The 19,573-nt window shown below is 39.9% G+C and overlaps 1 protein-coding gene across 1 annotated transcript; it reads left to right on the top strand.

The window, feature by feature from the left end:
* Nucleotides 1–12: 12 nt before the first annotated feature.
* TFB2M (transcription factor B2, mitochondrial) lies at nucleotides 13–19,188 on the top strand. The gene is made up of 9 exons (XM_082702362.1): nucleotides 13–498; nucleotides 1,358–1,446; nucleotides 7,887–8,040; nucleotides 8,273–8,421; nucleotides 11,423–11,512; nucleotides 13,625–13,687; nucleotides 16,671–16,843; nucleotides 18,107–18,283; nucleotides 18,505–19,188. The coding sequence occupies exons 1-8, from the start codon at nucleotides 186–188 to the stop codon at nucleotides 18,279–18,281; spliced, it is 1,206 nt and encodes a 401-aa protein (XP_082558488.1). The 5' UTR covers nucleotides 13–185; the 3' UTR covers nucleotides 18,282–18,283; nucleotides 18,505–19,188.
* The last annotated feature ends 385 nt before the right edge of the window (nucleotides 19,189–19,573 follow it).

Below are 19,573 nucleotides of genomic sequence, written 5' to 3'. Positions count from 1 at the left end.
GGACGGAAACGGAAGTGAGAGAAATGGCAAGAAGAAGGAACCGTTCGCATGCGCAGTGCGTAGTGTCTTGTAGCGCCGGGCCTAGTCTGGTTTGGGGGAGATGGTACACGTGGAGTGCTCTGTACGGAGCCGGCTGGCTGTGTGACGCGCTCCGGGGACGTTGGGACAGACCGTAGAGGCTGAAGATGTCGGTCCCGGTGGCAGGGCTCCCCCGGCGGCTGGCGCTCTCAGCCTTGGCCGGTGCTGGTCGCTTTTGCGCGTTGGGGTCTGGAGCGACGAGGTGGAGGGGCGTCCCCGCGGGGCACCGCCGGGGCTTGGCTGACCTCCAGCCGAAGCCGGTGCCCGGTCAGGGCTTCAAAGACTCAAACTCGTGGTTTCCCAAGTACCGCTCAGAGCGCAAGAGTTACATAACCAATCCGAACCTGGCCACGACCTTGGTGCGGATCCTGAAGGAAGAGGCGAAAAGCCCTGACCAGCTCTTCCTGGAGTGCAATCCAGGTGAGTCTGCCGGGGACCACCTTTCCTCGGAGTTCATCGCTCGTGCCACCTTCCCTCGACGGCCCGTGGGGGGCCCGTTTAAGACATACCCCCTTGGAGCAGCTGGGATGGTCGGTCCCGGTCGTGACACCAGGAAATATTTCCGAAGCAGTTTGCACTTCACGCAGCATTTGATAAAACGTGTTCCTAGATTTTACTGTCTCCTCAAAATACTTGCAAGTCCTTCCCCAAAGAACTTCTGTCTTTCACATTCTCCTCCTAGAGATCCTAGCAGGAGGCCTAGAACGTAAGATGCATAGACTTTCTGAAAGGTGCTTTTTTTTTTTTTTTTGGTAAAGATTTTGTTTTATTTCTTACGTAATCTTTATACCCAACGTGGGGCTCGAACTTACGACCAGGAGATCCAGAGTCGCGTGCTCCACCAACTGAGCCAGCCCGACACCCCTGCAAAAAGTACTTTTTTTTTTTTTTTTTTTTTAAAGGAGCACGGCTTGTCCTGAGTCAGTTCTGTTTAGGTTTGACAGTATCTTTTCCTGGTTAGAGTCCATGAATAAGTGGTATGCTAAAGGCAACTTTGTTTGTTTTTCCTGGGACAGTAAAACATTGTGATTAAGAGGCTTTGGCTTTGACAGAATAGATTCAAAGCCAAGCAGCATCATTTATCAGTTGTGATGGTAGAGTCCAATGATTTTTACGTAATCCCCAGGTTTCCTGTGTGTAAATGAGGAGTGTAGTATCTTCTTTGGGAATGTTGTGAGGATCAGAATTAAGTAATATGTGTGAAACATCGACTCTAGTCGATATTGAGAAAAGTTGTTTCTTTTGCAAATAAACTTTTTCCTTCTGTTAATAACACTAGGTCCTGGAATCCTGACTCAAGCATTGCTTGAAAGCAAGGCCAAGGTGATTGCCCTTGAAAGTAACAGAACTTTTCTTCCACATTTGGAGGTATACTTTTAGTTTCTAAACTAATTTATTGTTCAGCTAGCTATCTTTGAGTATTTAGGGAAGGGAAAATTAAACACCCAATTTATTTTTATAGAATCACTTTGGGGGGCCTTGCTGTAAATATATTTTATCCCTCATGACTAGAACATAGCATAATTAGTATCATAGAGCTATCAGTGCTTGTTGAATGACTGAAATACTGGAGTTCTGAGACTTGTTCTCTGATTCTGTCTCTGCTGCAGACTAGTTGGGGGACTTTGAACAGTGTGTAACTTGACATCTCTAGGCTTGTTTCCTTATCTCTGGTAGGGTATCCTGTGCCTCTGCTTTCTGTGAACTTAGAATCTAGGTTAACAGGACTATGTTAACTCTGGATTTAGGGTTTCAGAGGCAAGAAAGGTTTGGTATGGTCAAATACAGTAGCATGTGGGGAAAGCATTATCCAAATGGGTTTTTCAGTGAATTCTCCTGCTTATATGGCAGACAGGTTCACATTAACAGTGAAGCAGAAATACCTTGTCTCACCGCCAGCCTCTTCCCTTCTCTTTCCTCTCCCTCCTGACTCTCTAGATTCAGTTTAGGAAATTTGTACTTATGGTGCCAAATTCCTGAAACCACATATAATGGTATTTAAAAGTGCAGGACAAGGCGCGCCTGGGTGGCTCAATGAGTTAAGCATCTGCCTTCGCTCGGGTCATGATCCCAGGGTCCTGGGATCAAACCCCGCATTGAGCTCCCTGCTCGGAGGGGAGTCCCTCTGCCTGCCGCTCTCCTTGCTTGTGCTCTCTCAATCTCTGTCAAATAAATAAATCTTCTAAAAAAGTGTAGGGTGACAACAAAAAAATTATAAAAATGTCCACCAAATCCAGTTGTTCATTTTTTAAATAAAACGATGCGTGTTAGATGGTTGTTATCCTACAACTGACAGATTTGAAAAGAACTAAGGATTTTTTTTTTTTTAAGATTTTATTTATTGGGGCGCCTGGGTGGCTCAGTGGGTTAAGCCGCTGTCTTCTGCTCGGGTCATGATCTCAGGGTCCTGGGATCAAGCCCCGCGTCGGGCTCTCTGCTCGGCAGGGAGCCTGCTTCCTCCTCTCTCTCTGCCTGCCTCTCTGCCTGCTTGTGGATCTCTGTCTGTCAAATAAATAAATAAAATCTTTTTTAAAAATTTATTCATTTGAGAGAGAGAGAGCACAAGCAGGGGGAGAGAGAGAAAGTGAGTGAAGCAGGGAGCCCAATGTGGGACTGGATCCCAGGATCCTGAGATCATGGCCTGAGCCTAAGGCAGGTGCTTTTTTTTTTTTTTTTTTTTTTTAATATTTTATTTATTTGACAGAGAGAGAGATCACAAGCAGGCAGAGAGGCAGGCAGAGGGGGAGGGGGAAGCAGGCTCCCTGCTGAGCAGAGAGCCAGATTCGGGGCTCGATCCCAGGACCCTGAGATCATGACCTGAGCCAAAGGCAGAGGCTTAACCCACTGAGCCACCCAGGCGCCCCCTAAGGCAGGTGCTTAACCAAGTGAGCCAATCAGGTGCCCCAGAAATTTAGGGGTTTAGCCAGATTATTTAATTGATGCTGAATCTGCTGGGATCCCAAAAAAACATGAAGAGAAAAGAACACAAAATTGAAGAAAGATCATGAAGTGTGATTTAGTCACCACAGCCATCTGCAATTTCAATTTCACCTTGGGAATTAGAAACAAAATAGTTTTTATTTTTATCTTTTTATTTATCTATTTATCTATTTATTACGATTTTATTTATTTGACAGATCACAAGTAGGCAGGGGATGGAGAGCAGGCTCCCTGCTGAGCGGAGAGCCTGATGCGGGTACTTGATCCCAGGACCTTGGGATCATGGCCTGAGCCGAAGGCAGAGGCTTTAACCCACTGAGCCACCCAGGTGCCCCTATTTTGATCTCTTTAAAAAAGGATTAGTTTTGTTTTTGAGGGGCAAGAGAGAGAGAGAGAGATCTTTACCAGGTTCCATGCCCAGCTTAGAGCCTGAGCCAGGGCTCGATCTCAAGACTCTGAGATCATGACCTGAGCCGAAATCAGACAGTTGGACACTCAACTGACTAAGCCATCCAAGTGCCCCAAGGCCTGTGTTTGAAGATTAATCTGCATGTTCACAAAACAATTAAAAAGCATTAAACTGTCTATTTACGGGCTCCTGGGTGGCTCAGTCCTTGAGCGTCTGCCTTCAGCTCAGGTCATGACCCCAGGGTCCTGGGATCAAGCCCCACATCGGTCTCCCTGTTCAGCTGGAACCTTGCTTCTTCCTCTTCCACTCCCCCTGCTTGTGTTCCTGCTCTCACTGTCTTTCTCTCTATCAAATAAATAATAAAATCTTTTTTAAAAATGTCTATTTAGTTTCTTACCAGTAACACAGTAGTTGGCTTTCTTGGAAGATCAAGATTCATGTTAATTTGAAATCCATGATTCCATGAAGAATGGAATCATTGGGGCTAGAAAGTTCATGACACAGCATAGTTTCCTATAACAAATACAGGAATATTCGTCATAAATGTTTCAGAAACTGCAGAGTAAACACCAGATCAGTCTCTGATCAGATCCAGTCTTTGGTTAGAACTAAGACTGTTCCAGTTCCAGCTTTCGGCTTCTTTCTAACTCCCCACCCTCTCCCCTCAGCACTAACTTAAGTTCAGCCCTCAGGAGGTATCCATTCTTATTAACCATCATTATGACAGGGAAAAGCCATTCAGATAAGGTTTAATGTGAATTCATCTATTTGCCAGAAAAAAAGAGAAATAACCATTTAAGTAGACGTTTTGTTGGGAGCCTGGGTGGCTCAGTCAGTTAAGTGTCCAACTCTTGGTTTTGGCTTTGGTCGTGATCTCTGGGTTGTAATATCAAGCCCTGAGTAGGACTGCTTGCTCAGTGGGGAGTCAGCTTGAAGATTCTCTCTCCATTTGCCCCTCCCCCTGCTTGTATGTGTGGGTGCATGTGATGTCTCTCTCTGAAATAAATCTTTTAAAAAATGAAATAAATATAAGTCTTGTGGCTGTAAATCACAGCTTTAAAGCGGTGCTCGCAGCCTACAATGCTTCTAGCCACCCAGAATTTTGCTCCTAAAAACTGAAAAAATTTTCAAGGATGATGCTCAACTCAGAATTTTTGTTTAACATTAGAACCCCCACCCTCTCTAATAAAATTCGTAGGGCTCCACATGAACAGTGTTTAAAGCAGGAGCAGTTTTCCTATCTGGATGTGCTAGAGATAAGTTTTCAAATTGTGTTCTGTAATAATAAATCATGATATATTCCTTTTTGGAAATGAGAACTACTGTTGCAGAAAGAGCTGTGCATGTTCAGTTGAAGAGCCCTCAGCTTTTGTGGCAAATGGTGTGGTATTTCAGCAGAGATAGAACTCAGTCTTTTCAAGTCAGGCTGAATGTCAGCCCTAGCCATCACTGCTACCTTCAGGACCCTTGGGCAATTAAGTAATTTAATCTGTTTGACCTTGGTTTTTCTCTTATATAAAATAGAGACATTAATGCCCACTGGTAAAGGATCTTGTTGCAATTTGTTTTCATTTTAAACATTTTATTTATTTTAGAGAGAGTGGGGGTGGTGGGGGAGGGGCAGAGGACAAGGGAGAGAGAATCACAAGCAGACTCCTGGCTGTGCATGGAGCCCAATGTGGGGCTCGATCTCATGACCCAGAGATCATGACCTGAGCCCTAATCAAGAGCATGCTTGATCAACTGTGCCACCCAGGTGCCCCTCTTGCTGCAATTTAAATAAGATGAACTGTGCTTCCTGGTTTGTTTGTTTTTGTTTTTTTAATTTTGTTTTTATTTATTTATTTGACAGAGAGAGTGAGAGAGCACAAACAGGGGGAGCAGAGGGAGAGGGAAAAGCAGACACCCCTCTTAGCAGGGAGCCCAATGTGGGACTTGATCCCAGGACCCTGAGATCATGACCTGAGCAAAGGCAGACGCCCAACCATCTGAGCTACCCTGTTGCCCTGTGCTTCCTGGGTTTGAATCCTAAATGCAGTTGGGTTTTTAAATGTGATTTCACTATTATTATAGAACTAAATTATTCTGGAGTTCTGGCTGTTATATCACTTTTCCCATTATTGCATGGTACATAACGGGTGCAAAAACAAAAACATACTTTCAGAATAGGAGTGGGACAAAGTCTGAATGTATACATTCCTTTTACATTTCTATCAAGCCAAAATTCATTAGCTTTTCTTAGTTACAAAGATTAAAATAGGACTCTTGAATAACTTCTGAGGTTATTCTGTTGCTATCCAAACAGAACAATTTGTAAGAATTTCAAGATAAGCATCAAGTGAGTGTTCTTTTTCTGTAGCTATCATAACACCACACTCTGGTTCTCTTCTGTACATTTTTGGCTTATTCCCAGCTTTTCGTGAGACTCTGGAGTTACTCCATCCTCAGGCCTCATCTTCTGTGCTTCTCTTTAGGGGATCTCATCTGTACCCCTGGCTTTAATAACCTCCAACAAGCAAAATTTTTACCAATTTATAACTTTACCCTGGACTACTCCACTAATCTTCCTGTTCAGGTCTACAGCTTCCCACCTGGCATCTCCACTTCCTATTCTCTGGTTCATGTAAGAAGAATCTCAAACTTCACAGGACCAAAAGTACCTGATTTCTACCCAAGTCTGTTCCTTCCCTAGTCTTTCTCAAGGCTCTCCATAAAAATGATTAGAATTTACTAGATTTAGAAATAAAATAAGATTTATAGGTTGAAATCAAACACTTAAGGAAAATTAGGTTTTTGGAGCACCTGGGTGGCTGTTGGTGAAGCCTCTGCCTGCTTCTCAGGTCATGATTCTGGGAGTCCTGAGGTAGAGCCCAGCTTTGGGCTCCCTGCTCAGCGGGGAGTCTGTTTCTCCCTCTCCCTCTGCCCCTACCCCCACCCCCACTCATGAGCATGCACTCTCTTTCAAATAAATACATAAAATCTTTTTAAAAAATAGACATTAAAAATAAAAATTGGGAGCGCCTGGGTGGCTCAGTGGGTTAAGCCGCTGCCTTCAGCTCAGGTCATGATCTCAGGGTCCTGGGATGAAGTTCCGCATCGGGCTCTCTGCTCAGCAGGGAGCCTGCTTCCCCCCCCCCCTCTTTCTCTCTCTCTGCCTGCCTCTCCATCTACTGTCAAATAAATAAATTCTTAAAAAAAAAATAAAAATTAAAAATAAAAATAAAATAAATAAAAATTGGGTTTTTTATTTCATAACTTTAAGTTGCAAATTCTTTTTTTTTTTTTTTTTTTTTTTTAATTTGAGAGAGAGTATGAGCAAGGAGAAGGTCAGAGAAGCAGACTCCCTGTGGAGCTGGGAGCCCAATGTGGGACTCGATCCCGGGACTCCAGGACCACGACCTGAGCCGAAAGCAGTCACTTAACCAACTGAGCCACCCAGGCACCCTAAGTTGCAAATTCTTGAAACCTCGATATATACCAATAGAATTTTCTGTGCATGAGAATCTCAGAATGCATTTTAAGTCCCATTGACCTCTTCTGTTTGTTTGTTTGTTTGTTTGTTTATTGTGACTTCAAATTATGTTTATGGAGTCTTGTCGCTAACCCTTGCTCTCATTACTAAGATGTCCAGTGCTACAACAGAATGAGCACATCAGGGCAGTGAAAAGATGGAGGTATATCGGACCTCTTTTATGGCAGACAAGGAGCTTTCCTTCCGTATTTGCTTCTGTCTTTAGAAAACATAAATGAAAAATAAAGGGGAAAAGGGAAAGTGACCTACAAGATGAGTATAGCCAGGTTCATCTGGTAAAGGACTAATTAAACTCTTCTAGTAAAAACAGGACTGTTAGCATTTTACTTTAATATTTTTATCGTTTTGAGGGCACCTGGGTGGCTCGGTGGGTCAAAGCCTATGCCTTCTGCTCAGGTCATGATACCAGGGTCCTGAGATCAAGCTCTATATCGGACTCTGCTCGGCGGGGAGCCTGCTTCCTCCTTTCTCTGCCTGCCTTTCTGCCTACTTGTGATCTCTGTCAAATAAATAAAGAAAATCTTTAAAAAAAAAAATTTTTTTTATAATTTTTTTCCCCTCTACTCCGAAGCATCTGGCCACAGATGTTGCGGCTCTCTGCCTGGGCCCAGGTGTGGTCTCGCAGTCTCCGCTGATACTCCACGCGCCTGCCACTAAGCAACCAGATTAGTGTGAGGACGCTTTCTGAGTAGCTGAAGCCACTGAGAAAAAGTAGAGAAAGTGAGAGGATAAGTGAGAATTTGTTGAAGGTTTTTTGGCTTGGGGGCTTTTTCTCAGTAATATTGTACTTTGATTGCTTTTCAGGCATTAATTAAGTTCTCTTAACTCTTAAGTTTTAGGATAAAGTTTTTGAAGTAGATCTTTGGGTGGGTACAAAGTCTGCCTAACACTGACAGTTTTAAACCTGTTATCTCTGTCTCTCTTCAGTCCCTGCAGAAAGAGATGAATGGAAAACTAGAAGTGGTCTACTGTGACTTCTTTAAAATGGACCCTAGAAATTTTGGAATAGTAAAACCTCCCATTATGATTTCAGAAACGCTTTTTCGGCATTTGGGAATAGAAGCAGTTCCTTGGTCAAAAGGTAATGCGTCCTGCCTGGGTGGTAGAGTGTGTGGACAGGTGCTCTCAGGTGACTGTGGTTTTCGCCTCACGTAGACTGAATCCGAGCAGTTCCATGGATGGCCATGGAAGATGCCGAGGCGTCATTTTAGTTGATTTTATATAGCTTGTAGAGCTAGTCTGACTCAATAAAATACGATTTTAGGAAAAATTTTAACAATTTACTCGAATATTTTTGCTTGTATTCCTAACAGATACCCCATTAAGAGTAGTTGGAATCTTCCCATCAAAAAATGAGAAAAAGATACTTTGGAAACTTTTATATGACCTGTATTCTTCTACTTCTATATTTAGTTATGGACGAGTAGAACTAAATATGTTTATTACTGAAAAAGAATATGAGGTATGTTATTACAAGTACTTGATGTACTTGTTTTGGAAGAGTTTTGTGATCTGTCTCTGAGTGGTGTTAATCTGAATGACTTTAATTTGAGCTCATGGCATTTGAGAGTATTAAGATGGATTTTAAATTTTGTAGAGCATTCTTTAGATTCGAGGTTTTTTGTGGTTAAATACACATGACATATTTACTGTTTTAACCATTTTTAAGTGTACAGTTCCATGGCATTAAGTTCACGTTGTCATAAAGTGTACCACCATCTATCTCCTCAGCACATTTTTACCATCCCCTACCGAATTAAGCATTACTCCTCACCCTGAACCTCTGGTAAACGTTGTCCTACTTTCTGTCTCAATGACTTTAACTATTCTAAGTACTTCAGCATAGGTGGAATCATAGAGTGTTGTAGTTAGTGTCTGACTGACTTCATTTAGCATAAAGCCTTTATGGTTCATCCAGGTCAAAGCATGTGTCAGAATTTCATTTTCTTTTTAAGGCTGAAAAATACACCATTGCATACGTGCATGTGTGTGTGTGTTTGTGTACATTTATTTATTTTTTACACACAAACATATACACATAGATACATACACCCACCATCTTTTCTTTATCCATTCATCTGTCAATGGACATTTGAGTTGCTTCTACTTTATTGTTGTGGTGAATGATGCTGCCATGAGCTTTGGTGTACAAATACCTCTTCCCAGGGGCGCCTGGGTGGCTCAGTGGGTTAAGCCACTGCCTTCGGCTCAGGTCATGATCTCAGGGTCCTGGGATCGAGCCCCACATTGGGCTCTCTGCTCAGCAGGGAGCCTGCTTCCTCCTCTCTCTCTCCTGCCTCTCTACCTACTTGTGATCTCTCTCTGTCAAATAAATAAATAAAATCTTTAAAAAAAAATAAAGAAAAAAGAAGTTATTTCTATATTCTCAGTATTAACCCATGCTCAGATATGTGATTTGCATATATTTTTTCCCTGTTTATGAGTTGCTGTTTCACACTGTTGTGTCTTTTGAGTCTCAAAGTTTTTAATTTTGATGAAGTCCAATTTGTCTATTTTTTCTTTTTGTTGCCTGTGCTTTTGGTGTCATAGCTAAGAAGTCACTGTGAAATCCAATGTCATGAAGCCTTTTTTTCTTACGTTTCCTTCTAAGAGTTTTATAATTTCAGCTTTTATATTCTGGTCTTTGATCCATCTTGAATTACTTTTTTTTAATGGTGTTGGGTAGGGGTCCAACTTCATTCTTTTGCATATGGGTATCCAGTTTTCCCAGCATCTTTCGTTGGAAAGACTGTCCCCCATCAAATGGCCTTGGTACCCTTGTCAAAACATCATTAGTCATACACATGAGGGTCTGTTTCTGGGTGTTCTATTTCATTGCATTAGGCTATTCAGTGTCTCTTGAGATTCCATATGAATTTTAGGATGGATTTTCCTATTTCTGTGGAAAAAAACATTGTTGGAATTTTTTTTTTTTTTAAGATTTTATTTTTATTTATTTGACAGAGAGAGAGAAATCACAAGTAGGCAGAGAGTCAGGCAGAGAGAGAGAGAGAAGCAGGCTCCCGCTGAGCAAAGAGCCCGATGCGGGGCTCGATCCCAGGACACCGAGATCATGACCTGAGCCGAAGGCAGCGGCTTAATCCACTGAGCCACCCAGGCGCCCCCATTGTTGGAATTTTGATATGGATTGCATTGACTCTGTCGATCACTTTGGGTAGTACTGACACTTAAACATTGGTCAGTCTTCCAATCTGAACACAGGATGTTTTCCATTTGTGTTTAATATTTTTCTTTGGTGTTTTGTAGTTTTCCGTGTACAAGTCTTTCTCCTCCTTGTTTTAATTGATTCCTAAGTATTTTATTCTTTTGGATGTTGTTATAAATGGAGTTGTTTCCTCAATTTTACTTTTTAGATTATTCATTGTTAGTGTATAGAAATATGATTGACTTTTGTGTGATTTTTATATCCTTCAACTTTGCTGATTTCATGTATTTTAACAGGGATATTTAGAGTTTTTTAGACTCTACTCTCTGAAATTAAAGAACCTTCTGAAGTTCTTTATAAAATGTCTTGAGAGTAATGTTTCTTTTCTGCTCAGAATGCTTCACATTTATCAATCTTCTAATTCGTGGTAACATGAGATGCTCCTGTGTATGTAGGAGTTATGGGTTAGGGTAGTGGAGGTGATTTACTCACCAAGACTCAGTAAAGAAATAGTGACTGTCCGTGGAAAGCATCAGGGGACTCAGAACCTTGAGGCTGTACATACATTACATACATGAAGGATTGCGAGAAGAGGTGCCTGGGTGGCTCAGGCAGTTAAGTATCTGCTTTCAGCTCTGGGATCAAGCCCCAAATACGGCTCCCTGCTCGGTGGGGAGCCTGCTTCTCCCTCTCCCTCTGCCTGCCACTCCCACTGCTTGTGCATGCTCTCTCTCTCTCTCTGCCAAATAAATAAATAAAATATTAAAAAAAAAAAAAAAGATTGCAAGAAGAGAATATCTTGCTACTGGGGAGATGTTTTAGTGCTGTCTTTACCATGGACCTTTTCATGTGTCGTTCTTACTGTCCTGTCCTGTTCTCCTTCACTGTGGAAACTCATTCACAGTGGAAACTGCTCGTCCTTCAGGTGTCAGCCTGAATAATTCTTGACTCAAAGTTTACTAGCCCACTTGATACATACTTCTGACCTACACTTGTCCTTCTCCAGAGTCATTGTACATTTTTGTTTCATTTTTTTTCTTTAATAAGATTTTGCCCTGGGGGGTTTGGCTAAAGGAAATCAGTCTCACATACATTATATTTTAAGTGTACATGATGATATATTTCCGTATGGAAGTTTAAAAAGATTTTCTCTTCTTTGAAATGGTTACGGTTAAATTTTCAATTCAAATTTTCTTTAATTTCTAAATACTATTAAGATATGACTTTTAAGATTCAGAATTATGTTTTGATTGCTTATGGTTATGTAAACATGTAACTTCTATTTTCCTTTTACTAGAAACTGGTGGCAAATCCCCAAAATCCACACTTGTATCAAGCATTAAGTGTGCTCTGGCAAGTAGCTTGTAATATTAAGCTTCTGCATGTGGTGAGTAAAATCCTTCTGAATTGCAAAAGAGAACTTGATTTTTATCTTTTATTATTTATTTTTTTAATTTTATTTTATTTAAATTCAGTTAATAAACTTAGAATGTATTACCAGTTTCAGAGGTAGAGTTCAGTGATTCTTCAGTTATATAAAACACCCAGTGCTCATTACATCACGTGTCTTCCTTAATGACCATCACCCAGTTACCCCAACCCCCCAGCCCCTGAACTTAATTGTTTTTTTTTTTTTTTTTTTTAAGATTTTATTTATTTATTTGACAGAGAGAAATCACAAGTAGGTAGAGAGGCAGGCAGAGAGAGAGAGAGGAGGAAGCAGGCTCCCTGCCGAGCAGAGAGCCCGATGCGGGACTCGATCCCAGGACCCTGAGATCATGACCTGAGCCGAAGGCAGCGGCTTAACCACTGAGCCACCCAGGCGCCCAACTTAATTGTTTTTTAAAGAAGCTATATTTTTGTGACCAGGAAATGGAGAAAAATGAAAAATTAATTTTATTATTTTCCCCAGCTGTTGAAGATAATAGAGTAAGGTAACTTGGTGCTTATGTTTTTGTCACAAATGTTTATATTTTTCTCTGATTATAAAATTAATATATGCTCATTATAAAAATTTAAGACAAGAAAGAAAGAGAGAGGGAAAGAAGAAAAGAATTTTAAAGACTCATCACTACAATTCCACCACCCAGAGGTCACTATTGACATTTGTGGCCTATTTGTAGCCTTTTATTTTTCCTGTGTTTTGTTTTGTTTTCTTTAAATAGTAAAGATTATATTATTTTGTATTTATTTTTCTTCACTTAATAGCTAATACAAGGGTTTTTTTCCTCTTATCACTAGACATTTTTCCTAAGTTTTCAGTGGCCAGTTACAAACCTCATTATAGGGGCACCCAGGTAGCTCAGTCATTAAGCGTCTGCCTTTGGCTCAGGTCATGATCCCAGAGTCCTGGGATTGAGCACTGCATCGGGCTCCCATCTCGGGAGAAAGTCTGCTTCTCCCTCTCCCACTCCCCCTGCTTGTGTTCCCTCTCTCGCTGTGTCGCTGTCAAATAAATAAATAAAATATTTTAAAAATTAATTAATCAACTAATTAATTAATTCATCATGTGTATCTCCATGTAGTCCCTTCAGTGTTGTCCAGAAGCCAGTTAAGCCCCTCAGTGTGCATACTTAGTCATTATAATGTTACTCATTTAATCTTAGCTTTTGTTCCAATTCTGTTTTTTCCTCCAATGCATGAGGTTCTTAGATTGAGTCTCTGTTCCTTGTCCTTAGTATCTGTTATGCCTATACTGTTTTTCCTGTATTCCCAGATCTTTTCACATTTGTGTTCACAACACTGACCCTGCATTTGTATGATGTAACGTTGGTACTGCCATGCTTGGTGTCCCTCATCTTTTGTTACCTCAGTGATCTCTCATTCTGTTGCTTTTTATCTGGGCCTCCCTCCTCTCCTTATCGGCTAGTTTCTTCATAAAGGACTCCTGAGGACTTTAGCTTTCTTGAGAGTCTTCTCTTTTTTTGTTCTGTAGTATTTATTTTCAAAGGCCCAGTGTTGACTTTTGCCATTCATTAATGTCAGTGTTAATTTGATGGCCCCTAATCTGATTATGAAAATATGGAAATCTTAGCTATTAAGCCAACTTAAGGATCTATTTGTGTAATTATATTAAGGATGATACTCTAAGTAAGTAAGAGATCAGCAATGTCAGGATAGCCCTTTGATTCTCCTCTACTTAACTTAAAAAAAAGAGGAAGTGACATCTGGGTGGCTAAGTGGGTTGTGCCTCTGCCATCCGCTCAGATCGTAATCTCAGGGTCCTGGGATTGAGCCCCACATTGGGATCTCTACTCCGCAGAGAGCCTCCTTGCCCCACCCCCTCTGCCTGCTTCTCTGCCTACTTGTGATCTCCCTCTGTCAGAGAAAAAGAGAAAGAAGAGGAAAGTTTATGATTTAACTATCCCATGTTGTTTTTCTTAAGTCCAGTTAGAATGGTGACTTGAATTTAATTCATTCTGTTGTTTAGAGGCAGTAATAATTCAGGGCACTTTGAAGAGAACTAAAATGTTTTTGGTTTTGTTTACCTTCCCTCAAGGAGCCTTGGTCCTCGTTTGGCGTATACCGCCACAGTGAGGGACAGAAAAAGGTGAAGAATAAGGTAAGAATAAATACCCTTTTCTTTTCCCTCTAAATGGAACATCCTGTTTGTTTGTTTTTTATTTTAAGATTGTCTGGTATTCTCTATTTATTTAAATATTTACTTTAACAATATTTGGAAATGTTATTTCAAACCTACCTTACTGGGGCGCCTGGGTGGCTCAGTGGGTTGAGGCCTCTGCCTTCGGCTCGGGTTGTGATCTCAGGGTCCTGGGATCGAGCCCCACGTTGGGCTCTCTGCTCAGCGTGAAGCCTGCTTCCCTCCTCTCTGCCTGCCTCTCTGCCTACTTGTGATTTCTCTCTGTCAAATAAATAAATAAATAAATTCTTTAAAAAAAAAAAACCTACCTTACTGCTTTTAATAAATTCAAATTATTTTGGAGGAGAATTGTAATTTTCAGCTGATTATTCAGCAGATACTAGAGTTAATAGGCGCAAACAGAATTTGACTTCCATCTCTATCTCTTAAAATGAGGATACATCCCAAGTTTGGAAAATACAGTCATCTAATACAATGTTCATCTAATTTGATAAACTAAAGAAGTAATTTTAAAAGTCAGAGGTGTGTCGTATTACTGTTTATAATGATTGTGTTCATAAACCGGTATGTCTTATTTCTTACCCAGAGGTTGAGGCTTTTGTTTGTGTTTTCCCCTTTTTATAGAACCAAAGTGATGATATTATAAAGTGATCTTCTGTTTACTTTATATCAGGGGGACTTGTAGCAAAATTGGAATGAAGTAGCTGAATTTTAAAAAACAATCCAAAGTTTAACTTCAGTCTGAAAGGCCCCATTTGCCTACTTACTTCAGTTTTTATTCTCATTCTTGCCACTGAAAGAAAAAAAAGAAAGCAATCGATTTAAAATCGACCGACTTTTCAGTGGTCATTGTTGTGATCACTGAGGTTTTAGCTCTGTTTCACTCTCCATAAGCATATTTTTGTAGCGTCACAAAATAGAATCAGAGTAATTTATTTTGGCTTAAGTCCATTAGGAACTTATCCAAATGTCCGCAAAGTAAAAATTCCTATATATCACAAACTATCATTTTTTCACTGACGAGAGCAAAAACCAAAAAAGGTTTTTTTGGCTAACTTAAACATACAGAATTTTTTTTTTTTTAGGTTTTATTTATTTATTTGACAGAGAGGATCACAAGTAGGCAGAGAGGCAAGCAGAGAGAGAGGAGGAAGCAGGCTTCCTGCCAAGCAGAGAATCCGACGCGGGGCTCGATCCCAGGACCCTGAGATCATGACCTGAGCCGAAGGCAGAGGCTTAACCCACTGAGTCACCCAGGTCCCCAAACATACAGACTTTAGGGGTGAAAGGAAGATAACCAGACGCCATGTTTCCTGAGAGAATTGGATTCAGATGTTCCACCTGTGTCTCTGATACCAGCATGCTCTTAATTGCTGCAGAGTCACTTTGAGACATTTAACATTTTTCAGAGCACGTTATTCTTATTTCCATCCAAGTTGTTTCGGATTTTCCACTTTTTGGAAGCCATATTTTTATCAGTGGAACTTTTTTCCTAAGCTACAAATAGCCATCCATTTAACACCAAGACAGTTTTTTCTTCCCTATTTATCAAGTTGTTATCTGTAACTACAAAGCTATCCACCAGTTTCCCTTTTTTTTTAATTAATTAATCTTTAAATAACTGGGGTTGCCCAACCTGGGGCTTGCGCTCACAACCCCAAAGAATTGCATGCTCTACCAACTGAGCCTGCCAGGTACCCCCGGCCAGCTTGCTTTTTGAAGTCACCTTCAAAACTCTTATTAACAACAACATATAACACTTTATGGTGTGAGGTTATCTCCCTCTCTAATTAATAATTACTAAATATTTTTTGAATTTCATTATCTTCCTTTTTTTTTTTTTTTAAACTAATTCCTTCAACTGTAAGCATCCAAAACTAGAAACGAAAATTATTGAAAGTTTCCTTTTCAGGCAATAGGTCTTCCACAAAGAGTATATATACTAAAAAAAGTGTATGTACATACATATGTGTGTGTATATGATGTTAGAGAAGTAAATAAGGGATCACTAGCTAATATATGAGATTTCCAAAGGACTTAACATAAGGCCTCTGTGCTTTCTGAGGGGTAATTTCTGAGGGAAAAGACATCTTAATCTTACATTAAGGCATGTGCTTTTTAAAGAAATCCAAATATGGTATACTAGAGCAGGTTGGCTGATTTTCTCAGTAAAAGGCCAAGCAGTAAATGTTTTATGCTTTATAGCCCACATAATAGCCTCTGTCTTATTCTTTGTTTTTGCTTTTTGTTTTTCTTTTTTTTTCTTTTTTCTTTTTCTTTAAACAATGATTTACAAAGGTAAAAACCATTCTTAGATCCAGACTATACAAAAACAGGCAGGCCGTGAACCATAGTTCGTAACCCCATAGTTTTTTAAATATCCAAGGGAAAATTATAAGTCAATAAATTATAAGTCAATTATCCTTAGGATCTGGTGTTGTGTCTCAAATATAGAAGAAATTCCATACGTGTTAGTGTACTGGTTAGGATTTGATTTTACCCTTCTTCAAAGGTAATAAGCTGTTACTCTTCCATGGATACTGCCCACAGATAGACTCCTGGATCACACAAAGGACTTTACTGCCCCCACCTCCCATGGGGTAACGTGATGTTCCTCAGTACATGCTGGGGCTTGCATTGAAGCTCTGAAACACAGAGCTGGGAGAATCCACTTCTTTTATAGCAAACATGAAGCATGCTTCTCTTTGTCCTGGATAGAGCCATTATCTCACCCCTCACGGTGGCCTGCTGCAGACAACCCAGAGAAACTGCCCAGGTGAACAGTGCTTAGGGCCTTGCATTCTAGGCACACCCAGCAAGAGTGTACAGGAGCGCTCAGAGTGTATGGTAATTGTCCCTTCCAACAACTAGCTTGAATGAGTAAGCGAACCCCCTCTTGCTCTGGTAGTATTTTATGACTAACACTATTTTCTTCTCTTTCCAGAATCCATTAGCACAAACAGTTAAACAAGTAGAAGAAAACATGTGTTTAATTCAACTGACTCCTCTTGAGAATTTATTTACAGAAAATTTAACATCTGTTAACTATGATGTATTTTTTCAAATGTTAAAGCAGTGTTTTATGAAGCGCAATTTCAGACTAATGGACCATTTACAGTAAGTAAGAAGAATAAAAGCAAGTATAAAAGCAATTTAATAGAAGAATCATACTTTCATGTTAAAGGTCTATCTTCTGGATCTTGTATATATCTTGAGTAACAGAGTCAGGTACCATGTTGTCACTCATCTGTTTCTTCACAACACTTCCTTCCCCAGTGCACATTTTAAGAAAAATAAAATTCAGTTTTCCATATAGTCCTGTATTCTTGATATTTTCATTTTCATTTAAATAGGCTATTTTAAATGAAAATATCAAGAACATAGGAAATTGGGACACTTGGGTGGCTCAGTCAGTTGAGCTTCTGACTCGATTTCAGCTCAGGTCTTGATCTTGGGGTTGTGAGTTCAAGCTCTACCTGGAGCCTACCTTAAAAAAAAAGACTATAGGAAATTAAGCAGTAAATAGGTAAAATGTGGTGAAAAATTGTTTAAAATTCCCTTGATGATCTCTGAATTAAAAGCATGTTTACACCTGTCACCAGGATTCCATTCAAAATCAAAAGATATTGGAAATAGTTTCCACCAACATATGAAACTTGTTCAGTTGTTATTGTCAGAGGCTCACTGATGGTTTCTTGTCAGGCTAATAAATAAGGCAGTTTTCTGCTTTATAATTTATTCACCAGTAATTATTACATGAAGAGGTAAAAACTGTTCCGTCTTCGAAATCTGCTGGATTCCAGTTTCTGCTGTTTGTACTTACTGAACTATTCCATGGACCTAAATGGAGTTAAGATTGTTTTTGCAAAGAGAGTTAACAGATGAAAGAGGTAGGCAGAATATTTTCGAAGGGCAATATTAGACTAGAATGTTGTTTTAGAATTGAGAATGTGTTAAAGCCCAAATTTGCTTTTTTTGTGACAGGTAAGCCGTGAAACTTTAGAAATGATAATAAAAGCCATACATAATTTGCAAGCTCTTAAAACAAATAAGATTAATTATATATCCATAAGTTATACATTTTATCTTTTTTTTTTAAAGATTTTTATTTATTTATTTGACAGAGATCACAAGTAGGCAGCGAAGCAGGCAGAGAGAGAGGAGGAAGCAGGTTCTCTGCTGAGCAGAGAGCCTGATGCGGGGCTTGATTCCAGGACTCTGGGATCATGACCTAAGCCGAAGGCAGAGGCTTTAACCCACTGAGCCACCCATGCGCCCCTAAGTTAAGCATTTTAAATGGGGCATAGAAACCATCTCTACCAATATTTACTGCGATTATAAAAAGGAATTAAGCAGATTTACTTTGTGTTTCGTTTGCAGGTTATTGAGTCCAGTTAATGCAACAGCTATATTGAAGGAAATGGGGAAACATGGCAACATGAAAATAACAGATCTGTACCCTCAAGACTTTAAACAGCTTTTTGAAACTATAGAGTATTTCAAAGAATCTTGTAGGTGGCTATTCGATGATTGCATGGAAGAAATGATCGTGTAGGGGCGCCTGGGTGGCTCAGTGGGTTAAGCCGCTGCCTTCGGCTCAGGTCATGATCTCAGGATCCTGGGATCGAGTCCCGCATCGGGCTCTCTGCTCAGCAGGGAGTCTGCTTCCTTCTCTCTCTCTCTCTGCCTGCCTCTGAGTGTACTTGTAATTTCTCTCTGTCAAATAAATAAATAAAATCTTTAAAAAAAAAAAAAAAAAAAGAAATGATCGTGTAGGGTACTTGACTGCCCACACATTAGCTGGAGCCATTGATTTATTTGGAAGTTACGGCACAGATGGGAGAGAACTAAGTTTGAAAAGCTTCCAGTCTTTCAACAGAAGATAACTATTCTTGTTTTGCAGATTGGGCAGGTAATTTCTTTTGAAGGTGATACTTTTAGCAAATTAGATAAAACCATGGCTGCTATTTCATTCACAAAAAATAAAATGAAAACTTCTTTTAATTATGGATTTGATTAGATTGCATTTGTTTTGTTTTAAATTCCTATCAACTGTGGACATACTGCTAGTTGTAGAATATTGCCAGATAAAACTTAGTTTTAAAAAATCCCTTTGGCCAAGGGTGTTTGGCTGGCTCAGTCAGTAGTGTGACTTGATCTCAGGGTTGTGAGTTTAAGCCCCACGTTGGGTGTAGAGCTTACTTTAGAAAAGAAAATCCCTTTGTCCAAATACCTTACATTGAATTAACTTAAATATTCCACTTTCACTGTTGATTTTTGCTTCCTCCTGGAGGGCAAAAGAATTTGTACATTGTTAAGCTTAGAAAGTAAATTAAAATGGTTTTAAGCAGTTTGTTTATTTTTCAGGTTGTTCAATTATATTGTCAAATACTGTACAATAAAATTATTTCAATTTTAATATGGCTTACACTTTTTAGAAATTAAAATATTTTAAGTAATAAGATATTGTGTTTTGTTGGTCTCTAATGAAAATACTATTGAATCTAATTTATTCACTTTGAATTCTGTTGTGTACAGAATGTGCTTTTTTTAGTGAGTAACTCGATTTGTTTTATTCGAAAGTTGCTTAAATTTTTGTTCTCAAGAAAGTTCATCTGCATTAGACCTTTACATGAACCTAAATGGAATTAAGAATGTTTTCTTAGGGGCTCTTGGGTGGCTCAGTGGGTTAAGCCGCTGCCTTCGGCTCAGGTCATGATCTCAGGGTCCTGGGATCGAGTCCCGCATTGGGCTCTCTGCTCAGCAGGGAGCCTGCTTCTCTCTCTCTCTCTCTCTCTCTGCCTACCTCTCTGTCTACTTGTGATCTCTCTCAGTCAAACAAATAAA

The sequence above is a fragment of the Mustela nivalis genome (assembly GCF_964662115.1).
Source record: "Mustela nivalis genome assembly, chromosome: 16".
In the NCBI taxonomy this organism is placed as follows: domain Eukaryota; kingdom Metazoa; phylum Chordata; class Mammalia; order Carnivora; family Mustelidae; genus Mustela; species Mustela nivalis.
The sequence above is the reverse complement of the archived record's forward strand: the minus strand, read 5'-3'. Positions and strand labels throughout refer to the sequence as shown.